Below are 18,883 nucleotides of genomic sequence, written 5' to 3'. Positions count from 1 at the left end.
ACCACAGACCCACTATTTAATTTCATACTCACTCGCACATTTCGAATTTAAAAACAGATTCAAAATATTTTCAAACTTATAAAATGTCAACGTCGGACACCCCGACAAGAACAATATACTGATTTGACATGAACTTTTAGTAGATATTACTTATATAGTCCACCAACATATCCCGCCGAGACGAAGTGTCCACTCCGTTGTATGTAGACATATCCTATTACATTACATTTGGTTATCTGAGCAATATTATCTCTATAATGTGGCTCATCTTACTATGAAAATTGGTCTATGTTCAGTCTAGTCTATATTATTTGTTTGTTATTAAAAAAACATGGTACCTATGTTTTGTTGTATTCCATAAGATATTTATGGTATTTATTCAATACTTGCAACTCAAAAGTATTTCATCGCAATTTAAAATCATCATCCTCCGAGCCTTTTCCCAACTATGTTGGGGTCGGCTTCCAGTCTAACCGGATTCAGCTGAGTACCAGTGCTTTATAAGAAGCGACTGTCTATCTGACCTCCTCAACCCAGTTATCCGGGCAACCCGATACCCCTTGGTTAGACTGGTATCAGACTTACTGGCTTCTGACTACCCGCAACGGATGCCAAGGATGTTCAATGATCGCAATTTAACAAAATAATGAAAGAAAAGATATTGAAGCACCAGGATAGTTGTACACAATGAGTTTACTTTTCAATGCGGTAAACTTATTTCTATGAGCATGACAAATAGTTTAGCAAGTAGGTATTGGGACACTGGCCACATGAAAACCATTTTTAATACAAACTTTTAAAAATGTACACAATATCAATTTGGAGGGCATCCAATATTCCCTAGTTTGCATGTCAGGACACTAAGCTCGTTATCCGCTGCAGAATAGTTTGCGTGCTTGTGTGTACAAGCCATCTGATATTTCTACCGCGCAGAGTGCAACCAAAGTATTAAAAAAACTTTAGGGACAGAGGTGGAAAACTTAGAATGGCTGTCTACCCATTATATTCAGCTCCAACTCTTACCAGCTATGATTATTACCAGTAATTTGCTTACAGTCTACAGTTTCAGTAGCAATGCCTTCAGTTCAACGCTCCTTCGCCGTAGACGCTTTTACGATTTCCCGCGTTCAAATATGTTTTTCTCTACGCATGTAAATACACTCGAGTGAATCACGGCCCCTCAAACTTTGACAACACGCAGATCATTTTACTTGGGAGAAAAATGACTACATTTTTCATAAGCATCGGCTTTGTTATCGTTATTTGTTATCTGCAAGGTAACCAGTAAAGTCGCAAAGAGATTGAAACAAATCTCGCAGACTGAATATGAAAATGCAGATGGTTTGCCTTCTCTAATTCTATTCATATGAGAGAATTCACTTAACTAACTCATGTAAGGAGTGGATTTGTATAAAATCTTAAAGTAAAAGCACAAATACGAGTAGTCTTTGGGTGACTTTCAGTCGGGCAGAAAATTTGTGATCGTCGCTGAATGAATGCATCATATACAGTCTAGTAGAGACATTGAGCTTGACATCTACATAATGTAGAGCTTCTTTTGCACACTTAAAATAGGTGCTATTGTTACTTTATGTAAAATTGAGAAATTGCATTTGTATCTCCAAGATGCAAACCGTCATCAAGATGTTGGGATCTAGTATTTCTATGATCTAAAGAGAATCTCTAAATATTTGTATACGTATAACTAAGATCAAACGGATGGAATTGGTAAACCCTTTTATAGATAACTATTAGCCATTCCATTTGTCTGTCGCAAAATAAAGTTGGCTCAAACAAGTGCTATCGCGCAAAAGGCTGGATGGATCCATTACCATTTCCCGAATAAAGTTCTATTCTTGGTGCCGTAAGTGTGTCGTAAAAATAATAGTCGATAAATACAGATAGATAATGTGCTTGAAAGATCGTCAAAAATCAATTACTTGCTGAAATGGGATCTTTAAGTAAGCGGACTATATGTTGTGTTTTTGGAGACGGACATTGTAAAGATTAGAGTTTTATTTAAAAGGCAAATTAAAGTCAAGAAAATTAAGTCTCGCACCACATTTGAGGACCATAACATTACCTATCTACACCAATATTAATTAAAGGCAACAAAATAACTTATTTTCTCTTATGTCGTCAATAGGTTAATATCTATTAATTTTGTTACACCCACACTCTGACGAATACATTTTAATAAATCTAATCTTTATCAGATTTTGGCGTTCTTTATTGCCTAGTTTATGTTCTAATGTTAGGAAAAAATTGTAGCGTTAATATTTTGCCGCAGAATTTGCGAGACGAAAATGATTTTCTCAGGATATCTAAAGATGATACGGTAGGATGGGTGTCCCAAATGTCAATCATCGCCAATCGTTTATTAGGATCGAGGCGAGGCGCGAGACAGCTCGATGCATGTGTGCCTCATAGCACATTTATCATCTTACAGCACATTTAATATGTTTCAGTTAGGCGACAGCCTCCATGATAACGTGTTCACGACAAACGATTATAATTCGCGAGGTTTTTCAGTAATAACGTCATTAATTTTATTTTTCATACCTGGAAACCTAAACGCAATAAATATTATGAAATACAGTAACAAAAGTGATTTTTGTAACATATCGTGTTCATTCCTCATAATAAAATCATGCATAAATCCAGTTGGTACCTGAGATAGGTGGGCTTTAGAGCTTTGCGTGCTTTGTGGTTTCAGAAATGGAAAAGGCAGTTTTGTTAGAATTTATGAATTGTTTTGTTACCTTCTTTCTTTCACAGCAATACCTAGGTACATATTTTTGACTTTCAAATATTATTCTCTAAAGTTCGTCTTTCATGCGAAGAGTGACATAAAAATATTCACAAAAGTGATTTTTTCAGACACCTTTGCTACTTATTATCCAAATTGTGTTTGAAACTTTCTCTGCAAACCAAAACTTAGTCAGTAGTTTTTAATTTATTAGGCCAATAACATCAATCGAAAAGGTAGCGCAAAGTCAACCTTTGTTCGTGAAGTTTTTTACATGATATTGTAATTCATTGATGGTCCAATAAAATTGATTTTCAACGAAAGAAAAATATTCAAATAGGTACTCAGCTTTGAAAACGATCTTCGCTGATCCAGAAAACCTTAAAAGTTAAAAAAACTTTGCATACAATTAACTCTTACATCAATGTAAGTATTACTATTTACCGATTTTCTTCGTTTATACTTATTTCTCAAATATACGGGTCAACTATATGTATAGTCAATACATAAATAATTATGAGCTACCTATGTATGCATATTTGTATATGTTCCATGTTTGTATCAGGGCGAAAGTTTTTCTATTTTTTGTTATTTTGGGATCAGACTTTTCTAGTAGATGGTGACCGACTTTACCTCACCCGAACGAAAGGGGCCAAGCAAAACAAAAATAATGTAGCCAATCAATATGTTTCTGTGTTTATCGGATTTGTTGCAGAACACAGTTTTTGCTCACTGGTAATTGTCAAGGGTCCATTGGCTTACCCTTTCCATCATGGCGACAAACTTCGTCGAGATTTTGGTGTCGTAACAAGGATAAAAATATAAATGTAACCAAATGTAACTGTAGGTATTTTAAAAGATTTCATGGAATCTATCTTTACTGAATCTTCCCGTAATTTATAACTTAATAATTTCCAAAACTTAGTAAACTCTTATTTTTCAAACTATGTCACAATGTACAAAACGTGTGGGTATTGAAGTGTTAAACAGCTCAGACAAAGCGCAATAATTTGAAACTATCCGAAAAACAGTGCAGATGGCGCTGCAGCGTCATATGTTCGGTATCATAAAGTTGGAGCCTCTTGCATCGTTCGGTTGTCTACTACTTCTATCCTGTCCTAAACTTCTATTTTTTGGTAACCCTAACATAACCAAAACAAAACTATTTTATAGGTGTTGAATTTATATTCAACAGAAAGCAATTTCAGTTATTACTTAAATGCGTTCATGAATCTAATAAAAATAAGTACTTTAGGGAATGTTATTGGAGATAAAGACACACTTTTTCGATTTCATTTTATTAAATGTGCCATCACAATTCACATATTAGTCGATAGTGTCCGATATGACTCAAAATAAGTTAAAAACGGTCACACATGAGGCAGCGCAATTTCTTTATTTCGATCCGATTGAGACGAGCGACCGAAAGCTCGCTTTATATGTTCCATTGCATTGGTTGGCGTCTGAAGAATAAGCCCAGCTCTTATTTATAGCGGTATATTTCCCCTTTACTGCTCTCTTTTCATATAAAGTTTCATTTTTAACAAAACCCTTTAGAAAAAGCTAGGAAACATCACGTAAATATCTAGGGAAATTTTGGGACGTTTGGAGACTTTTACTGCTTACTTTTGGACATTTCTCTAACGTTACCTCTTGCCCACAACTTTTTTATATCTATCCCATTCATATTACCTGCCTTTGCATTTAAATCGCTCTTAAAAGCTAAATGTAAAGTTCCTCTTCAAACTGTTCAAAAATTGAAAGCAAAAGCCACAGACGAAAAATACGATTCCTCATCAATCTGTAGCAACATCTCAGCTAAACAACGTCTATATAGTAGATTTATTTGTCAGATGTGTGGCCGATGTGACGCTCCCTGTCCAAATGTCGACGAACTTCACAAACGCGCGTCGTCCCTAAAGTTTTGCAATAGAAATATTTGTTAGACATAAGACGGAGCCCGCATGAATCCGCAACTGTATACTCAACGCTTGTATTATTTTACAAATAGCACTTAAAGGTTTCTGTCCACAGAACGCCTGATAGAATTGCGTAGTTTTGAAGTTGGGAGACAATCCGTCTTCTCTATGCAGCACTAAGCTTTCATTTATTGTTGAAATCCCTCAGTTAGAGTAAATCAGAAAGGGTCTTCAAAGAAAATGTGGTCATAATATTGAACTCAGTTATCATTATTGTGAACCAAGTTATTATTACCTAAGTACCTATGTCGGGGAAACATTAAAACGCATATCACCATTCTCCTAGAGTCCTAGGCAAGGCCATACATGTGTACAAAATTAAACCTTTCTGGAATAACAGAATCAAGTCGTCTTACTTGCAAGATTTTAAACAAATAAAACTGACTGCAAAGTAAGTTAAATGAAAAACAAACCCAAACTGAAATTCAGGACACTGGAAAACTCAAAAGTTTTGCAGCAACATAATAACAGACACAAACGCAACAAGGGTTGTTAATTTCGCAAACTGTTGGATATGTGGAACAACAAACATAATTTCCTATCAAAGCAACGTTTGAATCATTTGCAATCACAAAAATTAATCAGAAAATGTTACTCAATAAAAATCAGAGCAAAACGTAGCAATATCGGAACTTGATAGAAAATTTCGTAATGGTAGACCCTAGAGCACAAAGTTAGACGAAGTTCTTCGTACAGTCGACTGCTATAAGTACATCAGAAATTGAATTGCATAAAATTTACTTATACATTGAATTCACACCCTAACTCTTGTCAGATGAAAGCGCTGACAAAGACATGAGTGCATTGTTTTACTTTATTATACCATTGCTTTGAAATCTTCGAATATTATACATTTTTCTTACATTGTATCCTTTATATCATGTTATTTCTGCTGATTTATCGCGATTCATGAAAATATAACAGATGGCTGATACGTCTGATAATGAATATCTCTCGGGGCGACAATCATTCAGCTTAATGGACTATTTAAATAATAAAAGGCCTTTTATGTCAATCATTTCCATTTAACTAACGTGTCAGCCCTCATATAAAGTGAACATTGTCGAAGCCCTGTTAGGGATGTCACGAATTTCATAATCCCACTAGAGGATCGTACTCAACTGACTCTCGAAGACAGTAATCAAAAGCAAAATCAAATTATTGGTTGGAGCCTGAGGGATTATGAATATTAGTAATTTGAAATGTAGTTTAAGTCTTATGTTTTTACACTAGATAACAGTCAGACACTTCACCTGTGATTCTCTGGTAGGTCTACATGGTCCTATCTACATGGACAAGCGCGGCATATATCCGAACCCGGAAAAGTTTACGTGGTTCGATTGTTGTTACAATTCTCGGTATTGCATCAGACACCCTAATGGACACAGAATGGGCCTAATGCCAAAAATATTGCCTCACTGACACTTTTATATGCAGCACCTTACGTTTCAAGGAAAGCAACGAGACAATACTTTTAACTCGGCAATAAATCACAAAATGGATAATTCATGAGTTCCAAAAACATTTGTTGGAAGAGTACTTCATGCATACAGCAGATGCACGACAGTAACATTATGTCAAATTATTTAAACTGCTGGTTAACACATATAAAGGTGCGTTCATACATATTTTTGTCGTAAATCTCGTGTAGTTTGAGGCAGCCCTGTAGGAGCCACGCGTCCCTACAAGGCTGACGGAATGCCTGCACGCGAATCTTTACGACGTCGGATAACAATAAACATCACGAGCTTTTTGTACTCGTCCGCTACTTGGTAAGCAAAAACGTAGACGGCTAAAGCACTGAAGTTGGACTATTGTGTTTGAAGAGAAAATCTTGGATACGTATACAAATTTGATTTAGAGCTTAGCGTCCAAAAGAAAATATAGGTATGAGATTTTGGATTTCTGGGCATAACATTTTTTGGGATAAAGATCAAACACCAAGTGTGATAAACCATCTACCTAATTATTCTAAAGTTCCTTTTTGGTATTTTCCAGGATGCCTAGGTGCGCTGTCGGCGGGGGTTGCGCTCGCGCTCTCGCCGGTGACGGTGGCGTTGTGCGTGCGCAAGTCCACGCGAGTCACGGCCGTCGTGGGAGGCCTGGTCGCGGCCCTCGGCTGCCTCTTTACCTCGTTCGCCACGCAGTTCCACCAGCTCTTCTTCAGTTATGGTATGTGTTCTCATATGTAAGATAAAGTACTTCTTAGGACTAGAATCAAGCTTGAAGTACTGCAGCACTTCTTCTTAAGTCTGCATTCAAGTAGAACTATTCGCAAAACTTGAACTCAAAATCGATACTAGCAAACCCTTTTGAGTATTTTCTTAGATACGCAATCTGTATTTAAGGCATTCATGTCGGTTAACGCCGTAATGCGATATGCGGTAACAGAAATCTTGTTACGGCTGGTGAGCCGTAATGCAAGAGAATTATATTAAGGATGAGCCTAATAATACTTAAATTTCGAACGGAATTCCAGGACGTGCGTAACTTGCATTACCACAGAATAAAATAATTGGAACGTAAATGCACCTGAAACCGCAGCCCGCACTTCTGACAACTCAATTTATTTCATCAGATTCATATCCGAAACCCGTTTAGTGAACTTCAAAGGTATCCGCTAATTGGGCAACAGTGTAAATAAAACAAATACATACCTGTACCGACAGATATAGAACCCTGAATATTTTCCGAAGTACCTAAGTTATTTATTACACGATTTATCAAATAATGTCTGCGTTGGCAGAATTGAAAATATAACAAGTCTATTTTTATCAAACGGTTGAATAGGACTGAATTATTTTATATCTCAATTCTGAGAATTTGAAGTTGAATTTTCAGTGTAGTAAATAATCCTAAGAAATAATTCAAGAAACGAATCTGCTTTTACGGTTTGGCTGGCGGGCTTTTACTGAACAAGCCACAAATCGGATCTGCGTGGCGTGCTTTATAGAATTGAAAGTATATTTTGGATAGATAGGTAGTTACCTACTCGGGAGGTTCAAGCGAATGACGTCGCGTCTAAAGAGTTTCATAGCAAATATTATAATATTAAAGCAAACTGCACTGCGTGCTCACATTGCACACACTAAGCTAGTTCTATCTTCAAGGATAACGCGTCGGCGCCCGGCAGAACGCGCCATTAGCATTTAAATTGGGAAGCTACCGCCCCGTTACAGTCAAGTGCCTGGATGCTTGGTGCTTGCTACAAAGCTCAACTAATGCAACCCCTTTAAAAAATATAATCAAGTACTAAACGCCCATTATTTAAATATTAAACGGTTGCGCTGTGCAGAATCTCCATCCGGGATTAGAGAAGATTTTTCGGAGATGAAAAAGAATTAATTTGGACGATGAATGTTAATAAAACTGAAACTGGAATCAACATCATCATGAAACGACCAACTTCAACTTAATTTCCTTTGATGCTCACAGCACACAAGGAAATAATAACTGCGTATTGGCACAGACTTCACCGCATAAATACCAAAAGCCAACTGGGGATTACACGGCTAACGATAGCTAAAGGACCTATTACAGTGATGATATCACACTGTTACATGGTTAAAATACTGATATTGTTGTGCCCCACAATATAAAGCGACTTTCGATTGGCATCGGAGAGGCCACTGCAGATGCAACGAGCAATGAATGTCGGAATAACGATAGCGCTCCACACTGAGGGTAACACACACAATAACATTAAAACGCAACAACTGATATTGCGGTTCTGGACGTGACTAGCAACGGGGTAAAGCTGAGGTTTCATGCGAATTATTTTCTAACTGAACATATTTTCATTCGGGAGAATTGATTGGATTGTCACTACTGATTGATAGGTTTTTCTCCTAAACCGTATGCAGTCATAAATGGCAGGTGAGAGTGAGATCTTTCCGGCGTTTTTACTACAATTGGTATTTAAATTAACACTGCTATAAAAATCATTACCTACCATCAATTTATGCAAGCCGTAATTTTCACCCGACTTATCCCAAACATTGAGATTCTCAATTCTTATTATAATTGTTAACCAAACAAAGGTAAAAGATACCTATTGGAAAACACCTATTCAGGAGGTAATTTTCAAAAGTGGTCAAGTCCAAAATCATCGGTTTCTTATAAATTCTCACAATCTCTCTTTCTCTCACGTCGTCGTTAGAGACGTCTCTTCTAACAATTCTTTTCAATACTATAACAATCAAAACTAGTCAAATACAGCCTACCTATATAAAAAATATTTTATACCATCCTTATTTTCAAAAGTAGTCTATTCCAGACAAACTTACTTTCTACTTGGACTTGGCTAGTATTGAAAATTACCTCCCGCTATGTCGATATTATTCTCCATATTTTTTTACATAAATCACAATCAGAAATTAATACGTTAAAGTGCCGATATTTCAAAAGGCTATCATTATTATTTATTCGAAATGGCACTGGCACAAATAAATGAGATTTATCGGTCTATATTCAATACCTAGAAGGGATCTAGTAAAACCGTTTCATGAAAAGAAAATAGACGACATCGTCTGGAGACCGCAATCTGATGCAGCTTTATCAGACTGCTTGCTGAATAAACATGATTGCTACGTCTAATGCTATTGAACAGTTTCGAAACACTACTAAGTCGTCTATTGTAGGTAGTTCTCACATTCTAGTCGTTTTTAAGCGATTTTCTTTTGTTTTGTTGATTCCATTGGTAGTATTTAATTCTGCGTGTAACATCTGTCTGTCTCCCATTAGTTTCAGTAATGCCAGGACACTGTTGAAAATAGATTTTTGTACCATTAGCTATGTGGACTAATGCGTTAGATAATATCGTAACGTAACGTACTGTAAAATCGTTTAGGTTGCTTGTAGATACTAGGCACGTGTAAAAGCATACCTACCTAAAAATTTAGATATTTTTATTGACAATACGATTTCGGTTAAGTGATACCTAATTTATATGTAATTAAAATCTATGTGACCCAAAAAGGAAAAAAATGAAGGCCCAAAAATAAAACCCAGTTGAAACAAATTGAAGCAAGTGGTAGTCCCGTAATGTGAGGACAAAGAGGTGATTTATCACATGTCATATTACTGCTCCCCTTGTGAGTTCCAACAAACGGTGATATCCTGAACGAGGCGATTCATGGACATCCCCAGTGCAATATGCAATGTTACATTGAAACAATTTAAATAAATGAATATTATAATTAGAAAAAAAACGTAGGCACGAATGTCGTAGGCTCTCGTAGGCGCGTAGCAAAGAAAACACTAGATATTATTCAGTCGTGTGACTACGCGGATTATATTATCAGTATGCCTGAAATAGATAACATTGACGCAGTTAGATATTGATTTTCAGCCCTTATTTTTTGCGAATAATCTATTTTGGGTACTTGAAGTCATTAATCTTTGTTGACTGTCTACTACGAACCTACGCGATATTTATGTAGCTCTAGGAAAAAGTGAGAAAAATGTTTATTTATAAAATAACCAACCAACATAAATATCTGTTTTGTCTTGTCTAAGTGTGCTTATACGTTTTTACATTTCAATTGATATTTAAGTGTCTTTTTTGACCAAATAAGTAGAGCTATTATGAGATACAAACTTAATTTCTGCTCTCGTATTCCTCAGGGACGGTGGTAGGTGTGGGCGTGGGCCTGACAAGAGACTGCTCAACGTTGATGGTAGCGCAATACTTCAAACGGAGACGGGAGCTCGTCGAGATATTTATCGTCAGCGGAAGCGGACTGGGCATTGCCGTCATGTCCACGTTCATCAAAGGTGCCATAAGGTAAATATTGGCAGTTCTGCGAAGACCTAAAATGTTCCACTTCTTATATGGACAGAACGTGGCGAAACTAATGGAAACGTTGAATATCCTGATTAATGTTTAAAAAAACTGAGCATTTACTAGGTTTTGTGATGACTTTCATGAATGTTGGTGCTAACGACCTGTGACCACTTGCCAAGCCACTTGAATAACTAGCATTATCCTATCGCGGTTCAACAGCAATTTATTTTGACTCGCTGGACGTATACATAAAGAAACGTCCTATGAAGAATTTAATCGGATTGTAACCATGTTTCAGAGCGATCGGCTGGCGACTAGGACTGCAGGCTGTGACAGGAGTAGTATTCGCAACGTTCATACTGGGCACCTTTTACCGATCGGCATCTCTATATCACCCACAGAGAAGAGCGATATTGCACCTTAAAAACCAGAACAAGATTAAACGGAAGATGAAAGACAGGAACAAAACCGATGACCGCCAGCCATTCTTCGACTTCTCCACGCTGAAATCGAAGACAGTTCGAATCTTGCTCATGTCAACTGGGATATCGGCGTTTGGAATCAACACGCCCATATTCTACTTGGCTTACCATGCTGAAGAAGAAGGTATGCTTTTACTTATATGTATTTGTAAGATGACCGACCCCATTAATTCATTGTGTTTATCAAACTGCAAAATGGGGTGCATTTAAGATCGGGTGCGCCGTTTCCCAAATAAAAATGGTTCTTCTACGAGCCACATGCTCTACATATCTGGCACAGATTTCTTCATTCACTCTCTTCTAGGTAATTCTTTACCATAGAAATTAATGTAAGCAAGCATCACAAAATATATGTTTTTCAGGTCTAGGCGATACAGTGGAGCTCCTACAAGCATACCTCGGGCTAGCCTGGGCTGTCGGATGTGCAGCCTTTGGGCTACTAGTGCGGCAGAACTCAGCAGAATGTAGAATAGCACGCCAGTACCTCACTCAAGCAGCTGTATTCGTGTGTGGACTAGCTACCATGGCTCTGACTGCTGTGGAAGGATCCTATCGAGGATACGTCATGTTTGCTTGGGTTTACGGTAAATAAATAAAGAGTATTCAAATCATTCTTGAAACTCGTTATGGGGCATGGAATATACCTATGGTTTCGTCTCCAACTCCTCAGAATTGAGAGAAACAGATTCTCATCTCGTATTGGAACATTATTCGACTTCTTTACAATTTCTCATCGACTCGACATCATCATCATCATATCTTCAGAGCCTTTTTCAGTGTTTTACGATTTCTCGACCTGACCTTGAATACTTAACTGTACTGAGTATAATAAGCAGTTTGTTCTTTCCAGGAATATTCTGCGGAGGCTACCACTATTCGCTAAAGATGTACACGTATGAGCGAGTGAGATCGCGGAACTTCGCGCGGACTTGGGGCTTTGTTCAATGCTCACAAGCCGTGCCCATAGCCATAGGAGTGCCACTGTCAGGTATAATGCCCCTAAAGTCCTAGTTATATTGAGATGACTTAATAATAGATGTTAGCTAAAGACCCCTGTAAAAAAGTCAACACCTACTTAACTCTTCATCTCTCTCGAACTGGAATTTGGATCCATTAGCTTCTCGCTACTTCAGTCAGAAATATATGATCAAACGCAGCAAACGAAAAAATTACGTCAGGTATGTGATTATTAGTTGCTTGAAATTCTAAGCAAATAAAACTATGTGGTTCGTTTTCAGGGTACATAAACGTGGGATGTGGCGGAAAAGCGGGCTACTACTTTAGCTCGACTTGTTCCCTCATCGGATCCCTGTCTCTCTTCTGTATTGATCTTCATAGGCGCAGTGTAGCGCACAAACACACCAAGTAGGTTTCCTACCATTTAATTCCACCCGCCAATTATTGTACCCTGCACTTAGTAAAGTTATCATGAGACAATGGCTTTTTGCACATTTTTTGGTACCTACTCCTCAAATCACGCTTCAATAACTCCCAAAATGTTTCACCTTACAAAGTAAGTGTAGCTTATAGTCTATAGCAAAATTATTGCTGTTTTTGCAGAGAAAACGGTGGTACTGCGAATTGCGAGTCCACGTGCGAGCCGTCTCGACGAAGCAGAAGTCGGGAACGGGAACCGCGCACAGCCGCAGGCGCAGCCACCGCCTTAGGTAATTTCTTACACAAACACAATAAATAATTTGAGTAGGTATATCGATGAATATGAAAGTTTGGGTTAAACGATCTCAAAGAAGACTAAACATTTAAAACAAGGACCCCAAGCGCAAAGGAAACAAGAAGCGAAATTCGCACTTTGTGGCAATATGTTTTCGAGGATTTTGACGTTTAATTTTTAACTTTGGAATACAACATAGGTAATGGAATTACTGACTGTCCGTTGCCCTTATTCACAGCTTTTATTGAGCCTATCGTTATAGTTCTAGGAGCAGAATTCGTAGCACCAGGCCGCACGGGCCGCGACCTTCTACTGGACAGCATTCGGCCCGGCACCCTCGGCTCTCCGCCGCCGAACGTGCCGCCGGAGCTGACGTGCATCAGCGAGGAGGGCGGCCTGGACCTCGACCTCGATCTAGATATACCGGAGCATCTACTCGAGGACCTAGACTGCGGGGGTGATTGTATCACTAGTTGTAATAAGGTAATGAGTTCTGTTTTAATCTAACAACTTGAAATATAAATACCAGTTGTATACCTACTGGTGTAATATACCACCTTACTGATGATGATGATGATGTTCTCCTAGCCGATTATCGGCTACGGCGGCTGTTCTCATGTAAGGAGATTAGCCAACTGCGCAGGACATATTATAGTGCACGAGCATTTGCGCAGACACAGGTGCACTCACTATTCCTTAACTCTCATAGCCCGATGGGACGGCAATCCGACACGACCGGAAAGAGATCAGGCGCAGGACCGACATTTACGTGCTCTCCGATGCACGGGTGTATCAATCACCACCTTCCAGGCTCCGGGCTGCTATGTGAAAGTCTTCTAAAACCCACAAACCACCTTACTAATTAGACTTTAAATGTAATAAGTTCAATTCTTACAGTGGTGGTGGTAGCAAATGTTTATTAATATCTACCTAATCACCTCCATGGTGGATAAATTAATTGTTGAAGCTTGTCTGAAGATATCTACGTAAGAAAATGAAAAAGAGCTTTTCAAGTATTCTACATTGTAATGTCTTGTTCACAGGTCGAAAACTATTTAATGTTAAGTGAATACGAAAACAACCTAATAGCCGAGCTACCGACCCTGAACGAGCGGCGTGGCCGACGCTGGTCCATTGTCGTGGCCAACTCTTCACCACAAGCCTCCACCATCCCCGAGCGCCCAAACTCCCCAGAGGTTCACGCCAAAAACTCTATCAAGTGGAAGAAAAAGTGCCATAACACTAACAACAGACTGATTACAGTGATCAACGAGGCGTCACTCTGAAATGCTAGTGAAATAATATTCAGACAATAAATAGAAATAATCGGTTAGTGTACGACCTATAACCTCATTAATTTATTTGATGTGTGTGAATAAGTAGCGTTTGTGTATTGTTCAAAATAATTTATTAAATTATTATTACAATATTGTTTTATTTATTGTTTTTCGCTATGCGTAAGTATATTTTCACATTATAACTCATATTTTACACAAAAGTACAATACCACATAAGGGTGCGTCCACATCTGGCGAATGCGCCGCGAATGCGCAGCACGCGAGCCGATCGCGAGCTGTCCGCGAGCTGCGCGCGTGCAGTCACTGCAATAGTTCGGTGCGCCTCTTTAGCGCAACTCACGCAAGGCTCGTATAGAGCGCGCGAGCGGCGCGCGATCTGCGCGCAATCAGTTCTCGCCCTTACAGTTCCGTATATTGGCTCAGTACTATCGAAGATGGCAGACGTCGCGCGCCGCCTGCGCGCCGCTCGCGTGCGGCGCTTAGGTCGCGCGCGAGCTGCGCGCGGGCCAAGCAGAAGCGGCGCACGAACAAAAATGCACGCGCGCAGCTCGCGAACAGCTCGCGATCGGCTCGCGTGCTGCGCATTCGCGGCGCATTCGCCAGATGTGGACGCACCCTAAGGGAAAGCCGAAGGAGCATAAATTGACGTAAAAATTACAAGAGGGGTAGGATATTTGACAGTTGATTAATATTTGAAACATAAATAATTCTAGGTAAGTACTAAATTACTGCAATAAATATCTGAAAAGATCATAACTTTATCAGGGAAGCACCAGGAATATACAAATGAAACTAAAATTACAATGTAATTAAATATAATGTCATTGGTATTTCGTAATCTTACACATAATAATGAATACTGCACCAAAAATACAAAGGAACACAATATAATTATTTATTACCGTTGAGGAACCACAATATCTTCTAAGAACTGGGCGAAACAGCGCATCGCTTGCAACAAGGCAGCGAGAAGTATTGACAGAGACAGGCTGAGCAACTTCTGATTCTCGGTATTCACAAGTTCGTTGTTCGCAACAGGAACTAAACTTTGGCTCGATTCTACACTAGGTATACTTGAATAATCACAATCAACGTTACGTTTTTTTGTACCGACAACCTTTTTTTTACCTTTAGACAACGCACGAACGTTGTCGACATCACATGTCAGATCTATCACAATATAATCTGAAACTTTTTTATCAACATTCAGATCTTTAGGCTCCGCCTGGTGAGACCTGGCCTCATTGTTTCCAATAAAAACACTTACATGATTAACAGCGGTCGAACAACTCGGAATCTCATTCCCGTGCTCAGCACAATGAGGTTCTATAGTTAGGCACTTCGTTATTACTTCTTGTTTATCTTCTACGATTGAACTTAAATGTTTACTTACGTTATCATTATTGTTAGGGCTTAAGTGTAGTTTGAGAGAATCATCAGTTTCCTCGGATGACATACCGCTGTCATTGTCCTCAAGAGGGTCTATGTGTTCTCGTTCTTCGTTATTATTATTTTGCTTAATATTAACGACGCTTATTTTAGTGTTACCGAAGCTGCCGTAGGAAGGCGACAAGGGAGTCCCGGCAGTCGATTGCTGGAGTACCGTGCCCGCGTCGGGCACGGCCTCGGGTCAGGAGACCTTGGGGCACGTTATGTTACCCTTTATGACGATTGTACTCGAAGTTGATTCTTGGGCCCCAAATATGCTATCCATGTCAGACAACGATGCATTGTCTAAAGAACTGCCATCGTCGAGCAGAAGCTCTGATCGTAAACCCTGAAAAATTCAAATTAGCATTTAAGTATACCGAATTATTTAAAACAATTTTACATCGATAACTAAATTGTATGATTTCCTTACCTCAGAAAAATATTCATATTCTTTTTCAAAAGTCAATATAAAGACGCAAAATATTGCCGCTAATATGTTGCTACAAAGGGAAGTCACTACGAAACAGAAGTAGATTGCGCTTGAACCATCTGGAATGTAGAAAAAAAGATTTTTAATTCCGTATGTATTCTGCTCTAGACTTATATTTTACGATTCAGGCCTACTAACACACTACACAAATTCAGTCTACTTTTGCCCGCCTTAATAAAAGAAACTGGAACGTCATGCTCCGCAAATTCAACGAGGCATTAAACATTCATTGTCATTGATTAATTGATGCCTGCTGTTCTATTGATAGATATAGAATAAGCTAATTCTATCGTTCATGGACTGATGCAGACACACCCTCTATTGTTACAAACTTTTCAAGACTAATAATATGTAAGAATGATGTGTAGGTACTTACTTAATGGCAAAAATGACGTCACAGTGCCGAATATTGCCATCAACACCAAAACAAGGAAGCTCAAATTGGCAAGGCATTGCCGAAACACTGTTAATCTTTTGTCATAAAACAGAGTCGAGATATAAGTCGTGAGGATGCACTGAAAAAAATAATTGACTTATTAAAATCAACTCGCATGATGCAAAGCGATTTGTTTTCACTTTCGCCACTCTCTATGTTATCCTTATCTAAGTCTAGATCACACAAATGCCTACCTGCATCCATATGTATAAAGTGCCAAATCCACATATAAAGATATTCAATGCCGTGAGGCAATGGTTATCCACCTGCAAAAACATTACATAATTTATGTGTAACTGTATAGAGATTTACTTCATGCTTATGACCATTTCAAATGCTCATTACTAAAGTGTTGATATGATGAAACCCAGCCATTAAGACATAACAACTAAGATGAATGTTACAAGATATTTTTGTTAACATATTTTATTCAAAATGTATATTTTAATTATGTTAGTTCTAGTTAGTGAGATGATTATACACATCATAATGATATAATTAAGATTATTTTTTTTTATGACACCCTTTTATTCCCATGCTGAATTTTAGGACATTTTTTTAAAATAAAATCTACTGCCTGACCTAAACTGCTCGTAAAATCTTAGTTTTTCTTTTTTAATTAACTTACCTTAAACAGGAAAAGGAAGAAGTATACCAGGAAGCCCAGAGAGAGGAATGAAGCTGAAAAGGAAGCTATCCTATTTGCAAATGAAGTAACATTTGGATTCGGTGTTAGTGAGCCGAGTATATGTATTTGCTGGTATCTGTCATATAATATTTTGCCAGCTGTAAAAAGACACACTGTTAGCACAAAATTATTAGTTATGATAAAAATATGAAAATGTTTATTATAATATGATACTATAAAATATAAATGATTGAAAACAAAATTAAATATTTCATAATAATATTAGTAAATCGGTATGAAATGTCATCACTGTTATTCCGTCCTTACAATTTTCCCCTTGACTCCATAAAGAAAAGTGTATAAGAACTTATTATCTGTTTAATATTAACTATATTTGTAAACAAAATACACATTAATGAATATTACAACAATTCAAAGTATAATGTCAAGGGAAAAATTGATGATGCATATCAACAAAGTAATTTTCATGAGAATTTAGTAAGTATGATGTATTAATAATGTACGGAAACTTAACAATTCCATTAAGTAAAATAACATGCTTGTACATTACTGCTGTAGAATCAAGTTCAATATTATTAATTTAAACCACAACAAAACAATATTAGAGTACTGTCAAAAACTCCACAACAAGATTCAAGTTGAAAAATGCTTTACTGCATTCTTTTGTAAAGCAATTCAGATACGGCGCTAAGATACATTCACATTGTAGACCGACATCGGCAGTTCACAATTTCATCACACTTTATATAACAGTAAACACAAGTCCCTCTCACTCACCAATAACTCCGCTGGCTATGAACAAAAAAGCAAGGCCAGTATCCAAAGAATTTGTGTCTTGCGAAACTTGGAAACACAGACTGAAACATAAAGAAAACAATAAATTAAAAAAACCGACACATTCCTTTTAGAAGTGAAAGTAACGAAGAATGTAGGTACTAAGTTTCTCAAATACAACCACTATAATACAATATACTATTAACAAAACTTGTAGCTTCAACGCATTACCTAGGAAGCATAATTTATGGAGCAAAATGTATTAGATTCTGCATTTTTATGAGCGAGTAATTACAATACAAAACAACAAAAAACTAAACAACACTATTTCTTAATTTCAGGGTATGGTACTTACGATACGATATATGTCGCTGTGAGAATGATCAAGCCACACTTAAATATCAACATATTATGCTAAAAGAACAAATTAGAACGAGCCAATATTTACTTCAACAAATTCGTTTCTAAAATATACAAAGGCAACTGAAGGCAATGAGCGACCTGCCTGCCTGACATTTCGAATTTGACGTTTGTTTGCTGACCTGATATTTTGACAGTACAAACTTTTTAAATTATTTCATTAGGAACTGAGGCCTTTAAAATTTCGAGAGATAAAATAGAATTAATTATATGTATTGTGTAAAAGTGTGTATCAAACACTCTCTTCATGTGATAGTTAGAGGAAATAAATGAAAAACAAATATACTGATTAAAATCTGAAATTAATATAGTACTAGTTTCGTCTTCAACTTTATATAGCACTAAGTTCTTCTAACTTTTTTTATATTTTTATTACGTGGAGCTAAATAAAACTTGCCATCTGCAGATGTTATTTGTTGAGAATAACGATAAATATATGATCGTCTTTGGGGCTGGGATCCTGTTTAAAAAACAAAAAATTGAAATGTAAAAGATATTTTGTTCTCATGAAGTTCGTGAAATGGAAAATGATACACAATTGAGTCAATTGCATAGATATAATATTACACAAGATTGCGCACGCTCAAAATATATATTTACGAAAATGAACTCTATTCTAACGCAATAAGGTACTAAATTGGTTGCATAATACACAGAGGCAAATCCGAGCCGAGAGGGATAGTTCGAACGGAGGCTGTTTGTCTCTTTCTAACACCTT

At 37.5% G+C, this 18,883-nt stretch overlaps 2 protein-coding genes across 4 annotated transcripts in view; one reads left to right on the top strand and one right to left on the bottom strand.

Moving 5' to 3' along the window:
- Positions 1-14,094, top strand: part of LOC124634000 (monocarboxylate transporter 10-like) — an 89,777-nt gene extending 75,683 nt beyond the window's left edge. For both annotated transcript variants that reach the window (XM_047169393.1, XM_047169394.1), the window contains 9 exons: positions 6,727-6,900; positions 10,354-10,513; positions 10,812-11,119; positions 11,358-11,579; positions 11,846-11,983; positions 12,234-12,360; positions 12,556-12,662; positions 12,930-13,150; positions 13,711-14,094. In XM_047169393.1, the coding sequence (XP_047025349.1) occupies positions 6,727-6,900; positions 10,354-10,513; positions 10,812-11,119; positions 11,358-11,579; positions 11,846-11,983; positions 12,234-12,360; positions 12,556-12,662; positions 12,930-13,150; positions 13,711-13,953 (1,700 nt within the window). In that variant the 3' untranslated portion in view covers positions 13,954-14,094. The remainder of the gene's footprint in view (positions 1-6,726; positions 6,901-10,353; positions 10,514-10,811; positions 11,120-11,357; positions 11,580-11,845; positions 11,984-12,233; positions 12,361-12,555; positions 12,663-12,929; positions 13,151-13,710) is intronic.
- A 669-nt stretch (positions 14,095-14,763) lies between these two features.
- Positions 14,764-18,281, bottom strand: LOC124634024. 2 transcript variants are annotated; one of them, XM_047169424.1, is made up of 7 exons: positions 18,101-18,281; positions 17,749-17,828; positions 16,951-17,108; positions 16,517-16,588; positions 16,263-16,401; positions 15,827-15,945; positions 14,764-15,742 (listed from the first exon to the last, which is right to left on the bottom strand). In XM_047169424.1, the coding sequence occupies exons 1-7, from the start codon at positions 18,151-18,153 to the stop codon at positions 15,596-15,598; spliced, it is 768 nt and encodes a 255-aa protein (XP_047025380.1). In that variant the 5' UTR covers positions 18,154-18,281; the 3' UTR covers positions 14,764-15,595. The 2 variants fall into 2 exon arrangements, with proteins under 2 accessions (XP_047025380.1, XP_047025379.1); XM_047169423.1 differs by having other exon boundaries at positions 18,194-18,276.
- Positions 18,282-18,883: the final 602 nt, after the last annotated feature.

Source organism: Helicoverpa zea, chromosome 10 (genome assembly GCF_022581195.2).
Source record: "Helicoverpa zea isolate HzStark_Cry1AcR chromosome 10, ilHelZeax1.1, whole genome shotgun sequence".
NCBI lineage: Eukaryota > Metazoa > Arthropoda > Insecta > Lepidoptera > Noctuidae > Helicoverpa > Helicoverpa zea.
This window is presented reverse-complemented; position numbering and strand designations above follow the sequence as displayed.

Coding starts and splice junctions, on each gene's coding strand:
- LOC124634024 (XM_047169423.1), bottom strand. CDS start 18,261: ATGTCAGGCAGGCAGGTCGCTCATTGCCTTCAGTTGCCTTTGTATATT. Junction 17,829..18,193: donor TTAGAAACGAATTTGTTGAA/GTAAATATTGGC, acceptor TTTATGTTTCAG/TCTGTGTTTCCAAGTTTCGC. Junction 16,589..16,950: donor TCTTCCTTTTCCTGTTTAAG/GTAAGTTAATTA, acceptor ATGTTTTTGCAG/GTGGATAACCATTGCCTCAC.